Consider the following 20,311-nt stretch of genomic DNA (forward strand, 5'->3'; position numbering starts at 1 on the left):
CCAATTGGCGAAATTGGTGAGACAAGAAAAGAGACTAGGAGGGAAAGGAAAACGAACAACCTTAGGGTTAAGTTTGGGATAAAAGAAACGAGAAACAGAGATCATTATAATGGAGTTGAAACCAACTTTTCTTGCTGGTGTACCTCGAGTTTTTTAACGGATACATGAAGGCATGGGAAGTCTTTTATAGTCATTGGTCATTCAACACAAATTGCAATTGATGTGGAGCATTCCACCCAACAGCCATTTGTATTTTCCTTACAGGTGTCATAAAAGCATTAGAGGAGCTCAACCCGAGGAGGGCAATTTTTCCCATTCTTTACAAATAGTAAGATAGTTTCTGTTTTTTTTTTTTGGGTGCAAATCTTCCTTTTTTGGTAGCTGTATTTGTAGTGGGCCGAACATTATGGCTCGGACCACCCACGGCTGGTCAAGCCGCAAAAGGAACTATAGGCTTAGCTTATGGCTCGGCCGAGGAGGTTGTACACCGATGACCAAGGGTCATCTCCTTCCGCCTGGCAGAGTGCTTGACTAGCCGTTGAACTCTTAGGTTCGGTCATGTCCGAGCTTGGGCAAAGATGCCTGCTGGCCCAATTACTCTGGAAGTCGCATTACTCGTCTGCAGCCGAGCTATCGGGCTCAGCCACACTCTGGTAGGCCAGCTCACCCATGTGTAAGTAACCGTCTTATCCCTTAGTGACGTATGTGACGTCACCCGAGACGATGGTGATAATGAGCACACATGGGGGTGCCAGCTCATGCCCTAAACGGTTATCCAATCCTATCTATGACATCATGTGTGATGTCAGCCGACACGTGCCTAGCGCATGACTGAACTTGGAGAGCAAGCTAAGGGACTCTATAAAAGGAAAGCTGGTCTAATCCTATGAGGTACACACTATCTTCTACCCTAAAACCCTAGTGCTTTCCCTTTCTTCCTCCTCCACTCATACTTACTCTCACGCCGGAGGACCATTCCGGAGTCCCTCCGGTGTGGTTTTGCTAGTCGTGCTTGGTGCCCAGGTCAAGGGAAGGTGCAGGGCTCGAACCAGTCTTGACCGGAGCCTAGGAGACAATTCAACCAGAGATCCAAGGGCTCCACAGTATTTATATTTTTTTGCATGCAAATCTTGTTGGTTGATATTTTTCTGTGTCTACATTGTCAAACAGCAAACTGGCCTGGTTGAATTTAGGGTTTAAGCAGAAAAATGCATCATGGTTGGCTGATCTGCTGGCATTTAAAAAGGTTGTATGCCTCCACTTATACCAGTGTCATGTTTTTCTTGTTTTTGTTTTACTTGTCGAAAGAAAATGGATTGTTTACACCTCACCTCCGGTAGTTTTGTCCAAAACATACATAACCCCTTCAGTTCTACATCTAACAGACTCGAGTGTAACATGTGAGTTTTTCAGAACCATCATAATGCTGATGCTCCTTTCTGTTATTTTGCGATTTTTTTTTTTTTGTCTACAACCCATCACGTCCCAAATCCACACCACCACCCATTTTTGGTAGCGGATGTTATTGACAACTGCGGTGGCAGTTTTTGGTTTTTGTGCTTGACATTGAGGAAACTATTACCATTTTGAAGATGCTTTTAACTGACATGTTGATGTCTTTGTTCAGGTAAAATCCAAACTAGGTGGTCGGAACCCCCTTAAGCAATGAGGTGGAAGAGTTCTTGCACGTTACTTACTGTGTTTTTGTATTACAAGGCTATGGTATACTTTATTTCTCAAAGTACAGAGACTAAGCAGAGAAATCTATATGATTCTTTCATAGAAAATCTAGAGTTATGAACCATCATGATCAGGCCAATTGTTTAGCATATAGTAGAGGACACAAATTCAACTTTGAGTTGTCACCCCTTTTATAGTTTCCAAATGATAGAATTAACAAAGCTATACAAAAGGCAAAAGCTTGAGTCTATAAGACTGAAATTAGTTACTATCTTTTGCACATTGTCAATTGACCACGTGAAGTTTAATTCAGGGCTGACGGAGACTTGTGGTTTGACTACTGTTGGCTTTCCGGATGAAATGAGCTTGCTTGGCACCGTTGGTTCTGCATTTGTGTATAGCGAATTGCGTCAGGAGGAAGTCCCATAGATGTGTTATGATCCACTTGGAGACCCTCTGCTTGGTGAGACCCTCTGCTGGGTACTACAAGAATCCATAGTTGACAAGAGAGACCCTCATAGATGGATGGTTTCACACAGGTATATATGACTCATTCCCCCTTGAACTAATTGTCTGTAGTAATAAGTAAATAACAACTTCTGACCCGGACACCTAACAAAAAAAAAAGCAAATAACAACTTGTCTGTTAATATTTCCTTTGCATTGTCAGGTGACATAGGGGAGATGCTACCTAATGGGGTGGTCAAAATTATCGATAGGAAGAAAAATCTAATTAAGTTATCTCAAGGAGAGTAAGTTTTTTTTTTTTTTTTTGATTAACAAATTTTACATTAAACATGTATGGGCCAGGGATCGAACTTGCAATCACGTGATCCTAAAGCGCGCGCACCAAATTAGGTTAGTTAGTTAAGGAGAGTAAGTTGCTCTTGAATATCTGGAGAAAGTTTATTGCATCGCCGCCATTGTTGAGGATGTGAGCATCGTCTCTTCTTTATGACTTGATTGTGTAGTAAATTCAATTTGTGTGACAATCAAGCGTTCTTGGTTTTTTAAGCGAATTGTTTCCTTTTTTTCCTGCTGCTTAGATCTGGGTCTATGGGGAGAGCTTCAAGTCGATGCTGGTTGCAGTAGTTGTAGCACACGAACAGAACACCCTAAGGTGGGCCCATCAGAACGGCCACAGAGGTTCCTTCTCTGAGCTCTGCTCCCTTAACCAACTGCAAGAGATGTTCGCCTCGAGCTAAAGTCTACAGCAGAGCGAAACAAGGTATAGGCCGGCAGAGAAATTTGCCTCCGAATATGAATGCTTGTGTCGCGTCCATTCAAAGTTTTAGTATCAGTATCATGTTCCTTTTACTTCCTTTGATGAGTGGGTTAAGATCATTAGAACCAAATGCCTTTATGTAGCATCAGTATTTTTCTGCGCAGATATTTTTCAGTTATTTGAGTCATCTGCGTTTTTTCCTCATACCAGTTGAGAGGATTTGAACATATCAAGGGCGTCATTCTGGAACCTCAGCAATTCGATGCGGGAAGGGATTTGGTGACTCCTACACTAAAGAAGAAAAGAGGTATACTATTTTAGTGTTACAAGGTCAAAGGTTCGACTCTCTTCTTTCCTTCATTCAGTCCAATGATTTTTTCTATGGAAAAGGGACTTATACAAGTCATTCCATGTCGTGCAGGGGAAAATCGATGAACTCTATAAAAAGTTGTCGGGAGGGAGAACCACTAACTATTGACCTATGAACTATTCATCTACTTCGTTAGCTAATACCGCGTGCATTAATTTTAGTTTATAGCAGAAGTCATGCCATTTTTCGGATAAAACAATGCAGTATTTCTGTGTATTCTTTTCTGAATTTGTTGGCCCAATATAAAGAACTATTTGAGATATTTGCATGGCTTCGGAAAAATACAAAAATGTAAAACTTTTGTTGTAATTGATTAAGATTATAAGACGAATGGAGTTTGCGATAGTTGCAAGTTTTCTCAGTTGATGTATGTATGGGCCTGTTAAACTGAAAAGTGAGCTCTAACCTACTGATAGTCAAAGGAGGAGTATATGGGATGGTCTCCACCATCTCGGGGCCGGCACCTTCAAACTAAACACAGACGACGCCTTTAAACTGTGCTTCTGGGAAAGCTACCTCGGGCCGGGATTGATTCAAAACTATGATGGCAATGGATTACCGGGTTCAATAGGGCACGCAAACTCTAGTCTTATGGCAGAAATTTTGGCCTTGAGAAGTGGATGCTCTTGCTCTCACGCAACTGTTTGCTCACCAAAACATGGATTATCACCCTCTTACCCAAGACATGTATCGGTCTAATTTCTAATGCACTTATTATTATTATTACCACAAAAAAAAGAGGAGGATGCCTGTAATAGTACTCCTTTCCCAAGATATTTTTGTACGTGTACTAACTATTTTAAGGCAATTGCAAGAATTAAATACTACAGTACTAGGTTTTCAGGGCAATCAAAATTCTGCTTCTTATTTATGTTTGTGTTCCTCAAAATTAAGTATTGAAACAGCCAGAGGAGCTATCGAACTTTTAGGCATCAGATGTCTCTCGCCCCTAACATACGACTTACTCAGTAGACCATTAACCGAGCTTCTAAAAATGCAATATCTTATCCCTGCGGCACTTGCAGATTAGCTAACCAAACTGCAGTAAATATTCTCACTACAACATGGTATAACGAAGGTTAATGAAATTTCTTTTTTGCTGTTCAAAAAAAAAAAAAATGGTATAACGAAGTACTAGTAAATACAGCTCCAGGACAATATCGGTATAACTCCAAACAATTGCCCCTTTGGATGGGGGATTTTCACGAGAAAATAAATGAAATGAAGGGGAAGAGCTTCCACTCCCTTGTTTGGACGATTAAAAAGGAGAGAAAGAGTGAGAGAATCAAGAACCCCTTATGGAGCCATTTTTGTTTTTTTACCACTTTTGGTGAGATTTGGTAGGAAGGGGAAGGTTTGACTCTATCCAAATGAAATGGTAAGAAAAAATAATCCTTTCTTTTCTTTTTTCTTCATTGAGAGAAACCCTTTATTTTTATTTCTCACCCAAGTAGCCAAAAGGGCTGTGAGGCAGTAATCGAAAAAAAAGGATGCAACAACCTACGTCAACTTTAATCTCTTCAATCTAAACATTCGCCAAACCTATGGATACCGACCCAAGGGGTCCCGAAATTGCACCGATAGGAATGCGGGGTCCATTTCGGGCCTCGCACAGATGATCCGAACAGTTCAATAATTTAAAAAATAAAATCAAGTGGGTTTATAAAAAATCAGCTCAATCTGATATGTGTAGGTGCTCGATCCAAACTTTCAATTTTTGAAAAATCGAGGAAAAATGGGAGGATTGGATGAAAAATAAGATGATTAGATCAAGTATCTACACTTGTGATTTTTCACAAGCCCACTCAGTCTTATTTTTTAAAATTATTGAATAACTCAAATCATCTGTGCAAGATCCAGAATGGACCCCGCGTGCCCATCGGTTGCTTCCCTAAAGATGAATGCCAAATAAAGCACACTAAACGTTGCACCCTAGGGCAAAATACTATACTTTCTAAGCAACAAAACAAATCAAGTAATCTCATTCAGAGCGGAACGGACCTGAGTACTTTTACCACTGTCGGTTATTGAAGTCATCACTGCTTCTTTGGATGATTTCGAAATTTTTTGGGTTTCTTCGGAATGTTCCGGATCCCGCCAGAATGTTTCGGACTCCACTGAAAGTTTCGGGTCCCTCCGGAACCTTCCGATTATGATGAAAGCCTTTGGATACCGTTAAATACATCTGGATCCTATGGAAAATTTTCAATCCTTGAAACTCTTAGATTTCTCCACTATCTTCCCTCACCCTCCACAAGTATCTAGAACTTTATTGTACCATGTCAGGAGTGTACAAATAGGAGTGTGAGTGTCATTTGTATGCGTGTGCAAAGAGTGAGTGCACAAAGTGTGTGAGAGTGTTACTTGTGTGTACCTTGAATGTGGTGTTGTGTGTACAATTGAGCATTTAATGAAAGTGTATTGTTTGGTGTAACCAAACTCAACAAGTTTCACCAGCCAAAAGTGCACAAAGCGTGTGAGAGTGCTACTTGAGTGTACTTTGAATGTGGTATTTTACTATTCCGATCGATAAAAAAAGAGAGGATGTGGTGTTGTACCTTGTGTGTACAAGTGAGTATTTAATAAAATTGTATTATTTGGTGTAATCAAACTCAACAAAATTGTATTATTGAATGTGGTATTATTTGGTCTAATAAAATTGTATTAATTGTATTATTTAATAAAATTGTATTGTTCGTTTTGAGATTTTGGATTTGAATTTATAGATAATGAGTGTAGAGAGAAATGGAGTAATGATTGAAAATAAGGATAATGGTTAATGTGTGTGTGTGTGTGTGTGTGTGAGAGAGAGAGAGAGAGAGAGAGAGAGAGAGAGAAATGAGAGTAATGATTTGAAAAAAATAAGATAATGATTAAAATCTAAAATCCAAAACCCTTAAACGAACGGGGTCGTACAAATTTCACCAACCAAGATTAGGGTTTGGTTGGCTTTAAAGGCTTCGAAGAACTCCTCTTTTTGGTGCCATATAGGAAGGGTCCTCCTCTTCTCTAATATCTCGTAATACCTCTGTGAGTACGGCTTTCCATACCACCGATTATTTCTAGTGACTTAATAATAAGCGGGCAAACCAAATTTAAAATGGGACTTGAACAACCCAAATATCAGGACCGGCACTGCTCGAATCCAGTGTGGTCTCCAAATGACCAGTTTGGTCTAGTTAATGACTAGGATTAACTCTACAAAATCCAATGCCTCACATCATGCCATGTCAAGAATAATTTCAAACTATGGTACCCCTTCACCGGTAAGTGATTATGATGTTTCTTCTTTCAAAGCCGAGTAAATCCTCTCTTTTTCCCTTTTTCCTGAACTACTTTTTGACATTTTGTTACCATTTGGATAACAGTTGGACAATCTTCCAGCAATGTAGAACAATCTTGCTGTAAATGTGATTTCGACTACTTCCTTCTAGCCCCATCCACAAGCGGATCAGTGATTTCCAACATTGCCGCCGTTAGTTTTGGCAGATTGTTATTTAGTATATTTTTTTTGGTTATTATTCGGACATTGAGTCCTTTGTATGGTTATGAATATATGTTTAGATCACTGGTTTACTCTTTGTTCTTTGTTCGTTCCTTTTATTTTTAAGTAAGGCTAAGTTCCACCAAGGGTTTTTTGAATTTTTTGGGTTTTTCTTATTTTATCTTTATTCAAAAAAAAAATCGTTGTTTGTTAGTTTTGCGCCTATTTTGGATATTTCAAAAAATGTTTGGTTAAAAGGCATAATAACTTTATTTTTCTGGTTTGTCTTGACGAGCTGAATTACTCCGTATCAATTTGCAAAAGTTAGTCGTAAAATTAACAAACGCAAAAAACCCAATTTTTTTTTGCGGAACTTAACCTAAGTTTTAGGAGTATTTGTCTCAATGCACATCCCAAATGAATTTTCTAAAGCAGTGTTTTGGATAACGACTTTTTTGATAATTGCAGATTTGTGTTTTCCAGTACAGGCGTGGATAGGAAACATGATTGAGACAATTGTTTGTCTCTTTTCTATGGTACCGATGATTAAAGTAGACCAAAATTAAACAGAGATAGGTGTGGTGTGCATAAGTCAAAAAGTACAATACTTGGATTCAAAAACATCTCTTTATTAAAGTGGGAGAGATTAATAAGATTTTTAATTTAAAACTTCCCATTTCTACGACTTCTAAACAAGTAATTCTTCACTTGTTCCCATGTTTATGACTTTATAATTATACGGTTTAAGACTGCTTGGCTTTTGACGAGTCTTTTAATGATTAATCTCTTCTGCATGTCTCCTCTGCATTTTCCTTTCTTATTCTCTTCTCGTGTTTTTCATTCCTTCCACCCCTTTAGAAGGGACCCAGGGATTCTACAGGGCGGATCGATACCTTGAGGGTGTCCAATCTCAGCCGTCCGTACGTTTTTTCAATGGTCCAAATTTAAATACAATTTTTTCAGAGAAGAGTTTTGTAAAACTCTTTTCCTGAAAAATTTCATTTGAATCTGAACCGTTGAAAACACTCACGGATGGCTGTGATACACCCTACACGCCTTGTAATGCACCCTGCACTACAGGGTTTCTGCCCTGTACAACAAATCTCAGCCGTCCGCGAGTGTTTTCAACGGTTTGGATTCATATCAGCTAGGCCCCAAGTGCCGATGGATAATAGGTAAAGAAATGCCGTTGATGGCCGAGAAAAATTGATTGATATCTGCGAAAGTGTATTAATATCCGTGAGATATGTATTGAAATTCGAACCTATTTGAAATTACTTGCATATTATTCATCGCCTACTGGTCCGGGGTTAGCAAAGAAATGACTCAAAATTTCAAACTCCTTCACTGTGGCAACACATGGTAACCTAGGCAATGTGGGGTTTGCAAGTAGGTTACCTGCAGATACCAGGTTCTTCAAAAACTTGACGAGGGCGGTTTAAAAGGCTGAGGGGGTGTTTCACTTTTTAAAAAAGTATTTTTTTTAAACGAATGTAATTTTAAATTCAAATATAATGAAAATAAAAAATATTTTTTTAATTTTTTTTGCACCGTTTAAAAGATCTTAATGAGATCTATCAAACAAGATCCATATTGGTAAGAAAATTATTTGCGTAAACATATGATTTTTTAACTTAAAATTGTCTTTTTTTTCAAAAAGTACTTTTTCCACAAAAGTTGAACACCACCTGAATGAACCGAGCAGCCTTGTAGCTTAATCAAAAGTAGTGAATTAAAATCTCAATGAGCCTAAAAATAATAATCCAAATTTGGTTAATTTGATCTAACTGAGCTTTAATTGAGACAATCTCAACTAGATTGAAATTTTTACATATTATATACTGAACGAGTCAAGCTTGTTATAAATTCAAAGCTTGATTTGAATTTACAAGCTTATAGTTTAAAATCTGTACAAGTCTGCAGCTTCTTGATTGGTTTGGGTTTTGAAATAGGTTTTTTTGGGTAATGAGTGGAAATAGAGATATAGAAAAATGAAAGTAGTAATTTGAGAAAGAACTTATTCAGAATCGCGCAGAGAGATGGGTTAGTTTTAGAGACCCACGAACATAAATGAACATCGACTGAACTTTTAATGAGTCAAAACGAGCTCAGACTCAAGTAGGTTGTTTCATTAATCGACCTACTTAAAAACTCACATCCCACCACCTTATTAAGAAAAGTTGATGTTATTTCTTAACACAACATAAGCACTTGCTACAGTACTAGTTTGGAAAAGTCATAGTTGAAAGCTGGGTTATGTTGCTAATTTAGAGGAATTCTTTTCCGTTTAAATAAGAGTACTACCCATTGTTGAAAGCCTAGCATGGATTAGTGGGTAAACTGACTAATTAAGTGGGAAGCAACTAATTAGTGTAACACTTTAATTAAGTACTTGTCCCTTTTGCAAATAGCCAGATCCCAAAAGGAAAGGAAAGGAAACCCATTACCCACGCCTACAATCCCTTGAGATAAAAAGTCACTAATTAATTTGCTCTTAATCTTATGTTTTCAGAATCCAAAGCAAGTGTGTACTCATGAGATCATTTTCAAAATCAAAAATTAAACCGAAAGGCCTCCTTTGCTTTCCCCCCGTCACTGATTCCATTAGTTTAGAGATAATCACGACACATGATAGAGATTAAAACCCACAGTAATAATTAGTATTAACAGAGGAAGGCCAGAAAAGGTTCTTTTTACCGGACCCCGGTAATGATGATGAGACTCTTTTATAAGAGTATCTCCAAAGGTTTTGAGAGAAACTATTGTTCATTTTTTAAATTTTAAGTGGAAAATTATGCATTTATTAATTTTGCGTCAATTTTTTTTTATGAATTATTGATTCGTATAGGCGAGAGAAATCTAAAAAGTAAAAAATTATGAATCAAACTAAAAAAAATTCAATAAAAAAATTATTGAAGGAGTTCAACTTTGTAAATGGAATGAAGTGCAGTTGGTACCGACTTATTTTTTTGGGCCAAAATCTCTTGGCAAAGACTATGGGTATTTGTGATGTTTAGTGGAGGCGGGGGGCTGCTGAGCGTGCTGCTATCCCGGGTTTTCGGGCCCACTCTGGTCTCGTTCTGATGATCGAAAACGTTCACTTTGTAGAGCTCATCGAATAGAACAACTATGCAAAAAATCAGCTTAATTGGATATCATTGAGTGCCTGATCGGAGCCCATATAACTCTAGGTCCATGGGTTACGGTGGATTTGATTCAGTGTTTCGGATCCATTCTTTTTAAGATAAAAAGGTTCCGATCAGGTACTTAATGATATCCAATTAAGCTGATTTTTGGCATAGTTATTCTACTCGACGAGCTCTACAAAGTAAACGTTTCCGATCATCGGAGCGAGACCGGAGTGGGCCCAAAAATCCGGAACAGCAGCCCCTCGCCTCCGATGTTTAGCTATTGTTTTAAAAATTTTTGTCAATATTTTTAAAGTTAATATCCGTTTCAATGAGTGGTGGAGTATCAAAAAGTGTTAAAATTTGAACGGGAAAATAAGATTTATATGCAAAATATTTTTTAAGAAAAATAGAGCAATGCTCAGCACAAATGGAGTAATTACGACAGAAGAGAGCAAACACAATTTCACTTTGAACTTAGGGTGTGTTTGCGCTAAATTATATTTCAATTGACGTATGTGAAGAAAATAATTTGTCTAAAAATTTGTAAAACGCCCCACAATCATTTTGATAACCTCAATCTCGAGGGGCTTGGCAAAATGAGCATGAAAAAGCAAATACTCTATAGTAGATACTTGTGGTCGCATGTTTGAATTTTACATACTAGACAATAGACCAAATATACCAAACCTTGGAATCAATGAAGAATTTGCACAGTCGCTAATCTCATACACTAATTTTGTAATGTCAAGAATCAAAATGCATGCAAGCTGATACAGACATCTAATCGTAAACATTTGGGCCCACAGGAAAGAAAAAGAATACTCCACCGTAAAAATTTGAAAAAAAAGCACCTAATAAAGCCCACGCCCTGAACCCGTGCTCCCACCCCCACCCGCCTCACTCTGTCACTGACCGACACAATAGTAGACTAGGGGCACCGACTCCACCCCACATCATCAACCACACCGCCTCTCTCTCTCTCTCTCTCTCTCCATATCTAATGAGTAATGGCAATGGGAGTCATGGGACCTGCCCGGAGTAATTGCTCCCAATACAAACGTTTTCCCTCCGATGGGCTTATGTCGAGCTGTTCTTAATCTGAACTCAGAACCTGTTTCACTGAGAAAAATAAATAGTACGGAATAGTATATATTTTACAAATAAGTACATATTTTTTAAATTAAAAATAAAGTATTATGAGAAAATGACATATATCGTAAATCGATAAATAAGAATTTTGGCGGAATGGGACCTCAAACGTAAATGGAAAGGAATTCTTTTGTTGACATTAAGTTGTGTTCTTGTTAATTTATTTGTACAGAACTTGTTTTGGTATTTTTTTATTTTTTGTTTAGCTTTTCATCTTTATTTTTGGAGTTAATCGTTCGTCTCGACGAGACAAATAAGAAAAATATTAAAATATGGACCAATATTAAAAAAAGTTCATATGAGATGATATTTTAGAAAAAAAAAAGGGATAGCTATTTAATATTTTTTTCGTCTTTAGTGAACTTTTTTTTTTACGCTTGGTCATAGTTTTTCCTTTTAAGATTCTTCTCGTCGAGTTGGATGATTAATCCAACAAATATAATGAAAATTAAAAAAAAGACGAACAAAACACGCAACACGAAAAAAATTAAGTATAAACAAAAAGAAAAAAAATCATGTATAAAAATAAAATAAGAAAAAACCCTAAAAATCTTAGCGAAACAGTCTAAGAACTTGAGTCTCGATTCAATGCCGTAATTTTTTTTCCTCAAGATAATAATTCAAAATTATAAATCAAACAATATTAAACTCACATTATTTGTAGTACTAATAGTTTTATGATTTCGATAGTTAAAATGTAGCGGAAAAAAAGACCCGAAAAAAGACGTAACTGGACCAAGGATCTATGTCCGAGTTTACTCCAAGGCGAGATCCCAGAAAGCGTGAGAATTGAAAATCAATTTTCAAATTTCCCTGTCCTCAAGGCTCAAACACAACGCAAAGGAGCAAAAAGCCCATTTTCATTTTCCCAACACAAAATTGCTCCGTTCCAAGCCTCTTTCCAAACTTCATTCAAACCCACACCTCACGGCTCCACCCACAGAAAGAGATCATTTTTTTGTGCTTCGGGAACGTTGTCACGCATAGTATTTCAGGTTTATTTTTCGCCACATACCACGTACTCCCTCCGTCCTGGTTTGTTTGTCTTCTTTTTTACTTTTTAAGAGCGTTTGTCCTCTCAAATAATTGGCTATAATTTTCAATTCGTAATGTTTTTAATATGCAATATGAATCTTATTTGATAGATCTCAATTAATTTTATTATACAAAATCTTCAAAAAACATAAAAAATAAAATGTAAGATATAAATATATTTTTGAAAGACACGTATTTCGACAATTGGACAAACAAATTGGAACGGAGGGAATAATACTACTATATTTTGGGGTTCGTATACGTAGTATTTCAGGCATGTTCATTTTGGGATTTGAGGAAATTTATTGAGGTGATGAGTAAAAAGAAAAATGAGAATAATAATTATAGAGAAAATTTGTTAAAAATCTTGTATAGAGTGAATAGATTGATACTTGAGACTCATGACGAACATGGCCAAGTAATATAATTCGCGTGTGTAGAATTGTATCTTAAAATTAAACTACTAATAAAATCTGTAAAAACGAGAATTAAAAGTGAAAGCGTAATAGAAGATCAAGGGAGGAGAAATGTCTAAGACATCACGTGACGTGACGATGCTCGAAATAGGTAATTTTTCCACACACACTCCTCTCTAATCATGTCACCTTATCCTGAATGAACCCGATCAACTCAACCAAACCCATCACTTCTCTCTCTCTCTCTCTCTCTCTCTCTCCAAGTCTTCTCTCCCTTGTCCCTTTCTCCAGCACCCTCTGCTTTTTCTCCCAGAAAATCAAAACCACTGCGACCTCCTGTCTGCCTTAACCTGAAACCCCTTCCATTTCAAACCCATCACCCACTTGCATTTTCCCACTGCTACCCTCTCTCTCTCTACAATCTGCATTCCCCCATCTGGCTCCATCCCCAACCAATTTCACCAATGGAATCCCCATCCCCAATCCCAGAACACTCCCCAAACCCAAACACAACACCAACCACTCCTCAGAAGAAAACCCTCCTCACATCCCTAATGTCCGCCGCCCGGTCCCACTCCTTCCGCGAAGACACCTACCTCGTCTCCAACCTCAAACCCTCCGAACAGAAATCCCTGCAAAACTTCAGGCAAAACCTCCAAACCTCCACCACCAACACCCCCTCCATCTGGGGAATCCCTCTGCTGAACGACGACGAGAAGTCCGACGTGATTCTTCTCAAGTTTCTCCGGGCGCGAGACTTCCGGGTCCAGGATTCCCTCCAGATGCTCCTCAAGTGCCTCCAGTGGCGGTCGGATTTCGGAGCGGACGGCATTCTCGATGAGGAACTTGGGTTTAAGGAAATCGAGGGAGTTGTGGCTTATATGCAGGGGTACTGTTTGCTTATTAATATTGTTATTATTATGTGCATGTTTTCTTATTGTCCGGTTGGAACCTATGAAAATCAAGAAGGTATAATTTTCAAGAAAGCAAGTGTGAGGAAAATGCTAAAAAATTGGAGTTGTTTGTAACTTAAAGAAAAGAATAGAAAGAAAATATAGATAATTTTCCCAACCATTGTCTGATTATAAGAGAAAGATGAGTGAAAACAACAAATTCTAGCATTCTGAATAGTGAAATTTCCCTCATTTTCTTTCAAAATCAAACAAGGGGGAGTTTCTTGAGTTGAAAAGGGAGTTTTTTCTCATTAAAATATTACCATTTGGTAAGAAAGAGAAAGGATCAATCAAAAAAATATCATTTTGGTACTTTCCTTTCCATTTCTCGCCAAATTATTCAATCCAAATGAGTGATTTGGAGTGAAATTCTACTTCTTTCTTCTCCTTCCACCAATATCACTCCATCAAAACGGGCTGGTAATTTTCTCTTATTTTCCCTGAGTTTATTTAGCTTTCTTGGTCACTAAAATTATTGTAATAAAGTATGAACAAAAAGCTCTGTTCTTGACAATTCACTTTTTTAACAGGTACGATCGAGAAGGGCACCCTGTTTGTTACAACGATTACGGGGTTTTCAAGGATAAGGATCAGTACGAGAGGGTTTTCGGGGACGAGGAGAAATTGGGAAAGTTTTTGAGGTGGAGGGTTCAAGTGCTCGAGAGAGGGATCAAGATGCTGCATTTCAAACCCGGTGGGATTAATTCGATTATTCAGGTCACGGATTTGAAAGACATGCCCAAGAGAGAGCTTAGGGTCGCTTCTAATCACATTCTCTCCCTGTTCCAGGATAATTACCCCGAAATGGTCGCCCGTAAGGTTATCTCATCCCCTCTCCTCTCCTCTCCTCTCCTCTCTCTCTCTCTCTCTCTCTCTCTCTCTCTCTCTCTCTCCATATGGAGTATGTATGTGTACATATTTGTGTTATGTGTGCGTCTTTATTAATTTGTTTGTTTGTGTTTGTTGGAGAATATCCGGCCCTTGATCCTACTTTTGTTCAACTTTTGAGGAATAGCTTCAATTTGAGTGAAGCACTTCAAGAATAAACTCAGATCTAAAGTATAAATTCGAGTTATTGTTCCATTAACGACACTGTTGAAATTTAGAAACAGAGAATAATAGTCTTGCAAAATTTGAGTCTTTCTTGAGTTAAAATTAGAAATTTGAGTTAAAACAGAGTACAAACTCAATCTAATTTAAGTCCGAGTGAAAGACTGAAATGGGTTTTAGGAGATTTTTACCTAGATTTTGATTCCGAGTAAACGAAAAAAGGAGTAAAAATTGAGTCTTGATTTTAGAGATGTTTTTGTATAATTTGACTAAAACTCAATTTCTAATATAAGTTTCACAAGTTTTAAGTACAAGACTGAAATGGGTTAAGCAGAATTTTGCTCGGATTTTGATTCGAATAAAAGATAAAAGGGTGAGGGCTGGACTTGATCTCTTATGATTTTTGCTCAGTTTTATTTGATTTATCACATTTAAACAAATTCTCTGATTTATAATTCTTTGGCGGTTTCTGGTTTCAGATATTCATCAATGTGCCATGGTACTTCAGTGTCTTGTATTCGATGTTTAGTCCGTTTCTGACTCAGCGGACTAAGAGCAAATTCGTAATATCTAAAGAAGGCAATGTCGCAGAGACTCTGTACAAGTGAGTACATCCTATTTTTCTATCGAGCAATCATATGAACACAACTTTGAACCACAACTCTGGACACCACTCCGTTCAGAGCCGTTTCGATGCATCTGAATCCACGTAATATCCAACGGTTTCGGACACGGTTGTGTCTGGATTCCTTTTCTATACAGATAGATGCAGATTTTTGTATAATTTGATTAAGATGTTATAAAATTGATGATGTTCTTCTTTTGTTTGTGTCACTACGTATTTGTTTGTTTATAGATTGTTTGGGATCTGGGCTGTGGACTGTTGTTCTTGGTTCTTTGTTTTGCCTGTTTATTATATTTTTCGCATTCGTGGGCTCTGTTTTTTATTTTTCCCTAGCTTCGATTTTTTTTTTCTTTTGTCAGATTGCCGTTTAGTTTACTTAATCAGTTAATTGAAGTGGATATTGTATTGTGATTAGGTATATTAGGCCAGAGGACATTCCGGTTCACTACGGTGGTCTGAGTCGGCCCAGCGATCTACAGAACGGTCCACCGAAACCAGCATCCGAGTTCACCGTGAAAGGAGGGGAGAAAGTGAACATTCAGATCGAGGGCATTGAGGTTCCATTTGATATTATCATCCAAGTCGCTAACTTTCTTTAATTTCTTTGATCCTACTATATGAGTTTTCGATCATCGGGAAAAGTTTCGTTCAAGAATCGCCCAACGGCACTTACAAATCGTCAAAGATTATGTGCAATTCCCAGAAGTACTCTTTGGCATTCTTGCTATCATGAAATATTCTAGTGCATTGCTAATTTGGGTGATATTTTGCTCAATTTAATGGGCAATTAGTAAGATTTCAGAAATTCAATATGATTTTCTGTTGATGTTGGTTTATTTTGGGTGAAATTAGGGTGGTGCAACAATAACATGGGACATTGTGGTGGGCGGATGGGATTTGGACTACAGCGCTGAATTCGTGCCAACCGCGGAAGGCAGCTACACACTTGCCGTGGAAAGACCGAGGAAAATCGCCGCCGCCGAGGAGGCAATTCACAACTCGTTCACCGCCAAAGAAGCCGGGAAAATGGTGCTCTCGGTCGACAACACCGCCTCCTGGAAGAAGAAAGTCGCAGCTTACCGATACGTAGTCCGCAAATCCACAGCCGTATAAGCTTCAATGGTAACGAAGGACTTTGTGGGCTTGTTTTGCTTCTGGTTTTTTGTTTGGTTTGTTGAGAGGGTTTAAGTAATGAAATAGTACGAACTGGCGAGTATCATGTGAAAATGGTGGGTGATATATAATTATTAGCCTGGTAAAGAAGAAGAGGCAGCTTCACTTTCCTTCTTGTACTTTTAGATCATAGATTTGGCCATCTTTGTCATTCTTTACAGGCACATTAAAATGAAGGCAAGGGTACCCGATCCCAAAAAAAAAAAAATCTGTGAGGGTTACAACAATGCCAGCTCTTAAATGATGGGAGTATGTTTTTGCACTTTATTTTTGTTATAAATACGCATCAAAATTGCAATTAGGTCTTGTTCCGTTAAAGTTTTTATTTTTTTGAATTGAAGATTTTTTTGTTTTTTTTGAAAATTGTCAATTTCATATCAGAGTCCGAATGCAATACAGATTTCATCAAATGATACAAGAATGAATCAAAAACTACCAAGACTTAGACACATACACTCCTTGTGGAAGCAAGATCGATGAAACGCTTAAATTAGGAATCAATTTAGGTCCAGGTAGTAACGCCTAGATTATGAATCAATTTAGGTCCAGGTAGTAGAGAAATCCAAATGGTTTTCCAGCTCAAATCCGAGTAAGCAGCACATATGATAGGAACCAATTTCATATCAGTGCCGTGCAATTATGAGCATGACAATGAAATGTCTGGAGTGCATTTATACAAGGCGCGAGTGTTGTTTATTTGTCGAGACGAACAAATAATTTTAAAAAAAATAAATCAAAATTAACAATTGTGAAAAATAATTTTAAAAAAAATAAATCAAAATTAACAATTGTGAAAAATAACGTAGAATAAAGATAAAGATTAAATAATTTGGATTTATTATTAAAGTAAAACATTCCTAATTGTCGAACGCTGAGTGCAATTCCAATCCCTCAAACGCTGGAACGTAGGCATCCTTGAGCCAAGCTACTTTTGGACTATCGGTGGTGTACTTAGGTGTCCGGACTCCGGAGAGAAGAGGTTCGACTCTTTAATCTAAAGGAAAAGATATAGGTACCGACGGAATTTTCACCGAAATCGTATCGACAGTTTTGCCGGATCGTCTCTGGCCATCGGACGGCCGATCCGAACCGTCCAATAATTCTAAAAAAAAAAACCGAGGGGCCCTCCGCGAGAAATAATTGCATTCGATGTGTGTAGGGTGTTAGATTAAGCATTCTTTTTTTCGTGTATATATATAGCGAGGAGTGCTAGGGACACATCGGTGTGGCTGAGTTCAGCCACACCCCTCTCACATGCAGCTGGGACCCGTTTCAGTGGGTCCCATTTATATGTGAGAGGGGTGTGGCTGAGCTCAGCCACACCGATGTGCCTCTAGCATTTCCGATATATAGCAGCACTCTTAATCTAATTATTCTGACATGTGTCCGGCCGGAACACCCGCATCGTCCTCTCACGCCCTTTTTCAGAATGGGAAAAACGCAATGAAAAGACATCCCCATCCCATCCGGGGACTTTTGCGGTTGCTCTTAAAACCAACTTGAATCTGAACTAAATTGTAGATCGTACTGACTAAAAAATAAGAAAGTAAACAGCCTTGTCTTAAAAGGAAAAAAAAAACCTACTAGGGAGTAATTAGGCTGCGTTCTTATTAACTTAATTTAAATTTAAAAGTTTTGTCCTTATTTAAATTTTTTTAACATTTGTTAATTTTCGTTAAATTTTTGTGGGTTATTAATTTATTTTTATTAGAGAAATTAGAAAAGTAATTTTTTTATACTTTTATTCATGTATTTTGAAAAATAACTACTTTTTAGCTCAAAAAGTGACTCTTTTTTAGCTAAAAAATGGTTATTTCTCAAAACACTTGGATAAAAATAAAATAAAATTTTATTTTTTGATTACTCTCCTCGAGACGAATCAATAACTCACAAAAATTTAGTACATAACTAACAAATGTAAATTTTTTTTAAATAATAATAAAATTATCAAATTTAAGTTAAATTTATAATAACGAAGCCTAGCTAACGGTATGGAAAGTGATTTCCGAAATTCATTTTCCCTAACGGCACTCATCTTTTCTCTGCAACTTCATCTCCAAATGGAGACACAAATAGGGGTTCCGCCGAGAGAAATTACGTGACGATTTCATACGATGGTGGTGGGTTATTTTGCTTTTTATCATTGGTCAGTAGTGTTTGTGGGGGGTGGGGGTGTTGAAAGGGACTGGCTACTGTTTAACTGGTCCAAAATGTCTTGTTTTCTTCCTCTGTTTCTGCCTTCTTTTCTTTTTTTTTTTTGGGGATACGCGAAAGCGGAGAAAAAGTGGGTCTATTCTTTTCAAATTATTATACAGTACTAGACTGCTCTGTCCTGTTGGGTTTTTTTTTTTGATCAGACTGTCCTGTTGGGTTTGCTGCCAGATTTTTTTCTTACTACTCCCATCCCATGATTTTGAATTTCCTTTTGCGTTTTTTTTTAATTTTTAAAAAAAAAAGAGGAGTTCACGGGCGATAGCGTGCAGCAGCAGCAGTGGCTGTTCAAAAATGTGGAGACATGGCGTGTTGTCAAGCGGTGATGATCTGAAAAAATCGCTGTACCTGATTCAGTCCTCTTTAAAGAATGGAAATGATTTTGTCACTTCTTTTTTATTGTCACTTTTCTGTAAGTGTATTTTTACACCAAAAATACACTTACAGGAGAGTAGTGTTAACAAAAAAAGAAGTAATAAAATCAGCAGACTTAAACAAAAGTTTCTTTGGGGAATATTTTAGACTGTCCGCTGAGAACGAGTCAAGGTTTTGTAGCGCTCGAGTCTGTCTGACTCCGTCATAATTAGATGAGCAATTGAGATTGAGACGAACACACATGAATGACCCGAAGTTGGATCATAGTCACGAACATATATGAGGAGTATTTCACTTGGCAAATTTGTTTTGGAACCCCACACATAGGGCGTGATTATAGGTGGGTGTCCCAGCTCCCATGACCGGGGCATTGAATAATGTTTCCTCATGTAGATATGGTACAAGTAAACGGATATGTTTGTGATTTTAAGACTTAATGAATTTGTTTAAATTGTCAGCATATTTGACGTGTACATGTGTATTTAATGTTATGAAATAGTACTTCGTATGCGTCAACTTTAGGGTTCGTTATTCTTTGATACAGTATTTGCTAAAATACATTAATGTCGTTTGTTGGAAATCAGGCTCCAAAAGCCTCGCCTTCAAACTCGCTATAGTAGTTTAAGGCTTTAAGCTACCGATCCTTGCTTGATCTGGCAAGTTACTGTAGACCCGAGAACCAATTTGTAGCATGTTGACCTGTTTCTTCTTCATCTTTTATCACACCATCAAGCAAGCAAGTGGTAATACTGGTATGAGTTACCCTCCCTCCCCCCCCCCCCCCTCTCTCTCTCTCTCTCTCTCTCCATAGTCATTGATTAGGGTGCCAATTTGTTTGTGAAAGAAGGCTAAACTATTTGGGTGTGTAATGCTGACAACGTGTTCTATAACTGTAAGGGTTCGACTGAGGGGGCGTTTTCGATGGTGAATTGGTTTTGAAAAACAATTTGTTGCAATTAAGTTGTTCGCTGTTTCTGATAGTGAATAAGTTGCTGAAAAATGTCAAATTGTTTCGGTATCGACTTGCAGATAGGAATGTGAGTGAAAAAATTGTTGAGAAAGAAGTTTTTGTTGACAAATTGGTAATTAGTGTGAACAATAAGTTAAAATGCCAAAACTTATTGATCAATGTGAATAAGATGGTAAAATGACTCGCGGTTTTTAATCAAAAATTTAGCATGGAAACGCCCGAGTATTGTGAGAATCCCTTACAGTAGAGTTGAAGTAGTATTTAAAACATAAAGCCTAGGGGCATATATTGTGCATAGACGGGTCTTCAAGGTCCCCCCACCAACATTCAAATTGTTCATTAATTTCAAAACAATCTTTTCAGTGTAACATATTGTTGTTATTAACATATTTCTTGTTCTTCCACCAAAAGAAAGTACACAAGGATTTGACTCACGCACCATATTAGCTAGTACCAATCGAAAT

The 20,311-nt window shown here is 37.6% G+C and overlaps 1 protein-coding gene and 1 pseudogene across 1 annotated transcript; both read left to right on the forward strand.

Annotated features, from left to right (window-relative positions):
• The first annotated feature begins 578 nt into the window (after positions 1–578).
• LOC131327956 (long chain acyl-CoA synthetase 1-like) lies at positions 579–3,636 on the forward strand (annotated as a pseudogene).
• A 9,003-nt stretch (positions 3,637–12,639) lies between these two features.
• LOC131326106 (patellin-6) lies at positions 12,640–16,401 on the forward strand. Its single transcript, XM_058358704.1, has 5 exons — positions 12,640–13,379; positions 13,974–14,262; positions 14,973–15,097; positions 15,534–15,675; positions 15,971–16,401. The coding sequence occupies exons 1-5, from the start codon at positions 12,955–12,957 to the stop codon at positions 16,229–16,231; spliced, it is 1,242 nt and encodes a 413-aa protein (XP_058214687.1). The 5' UTR covers positions 12,640–12,954; the 3' UTR covers positions 16,232–16,401.
• Positions 16,402–20,311: the final 3,910 nt, after the last annotated feature.

The sequence above is a fragment of the Rhododendron vialii genome, chromosome 5a (assembly GCF_030253575.1).
Source record: "Rhododendron vialii isolate Sample 1 chromosome 5a, ASM3025357v1".
NCBI classification, from domain to species: Eukaryota; Viridiplantae; Streptophyta; class Magnoliopsida; order Ericales; family Ericaceae; genus Rhododendron; species Rhododendron vialii.

What these genes read in the sequence shown, in the direction of transcription:
- LOC131326106 (XM_058358704.1), top strand. Translation starts at nt 12,955, where the DNA reads ATGGAATCCCCATCCCCAATCCCAGAACACTCCCCAAACCCAAACACA. An exon ending in GTTGTGGCTTATATGCAGGG is followed by an intron (nt 13,380 to 13,973) that starts GTACTGTTTGCT and finishes CTTTTTTAACAG; the next exon opens with GTACGATCGAGAAGGGCACC. An exon ending in GTCGCAGAGACTCTGTACAA is followed by an intron (nt 15,098 to 15,533) that starts GTGAGTACATCC and finishes TATTGTGATTAG; the next exon opens with GTATATTAGGCCAGAGGACA.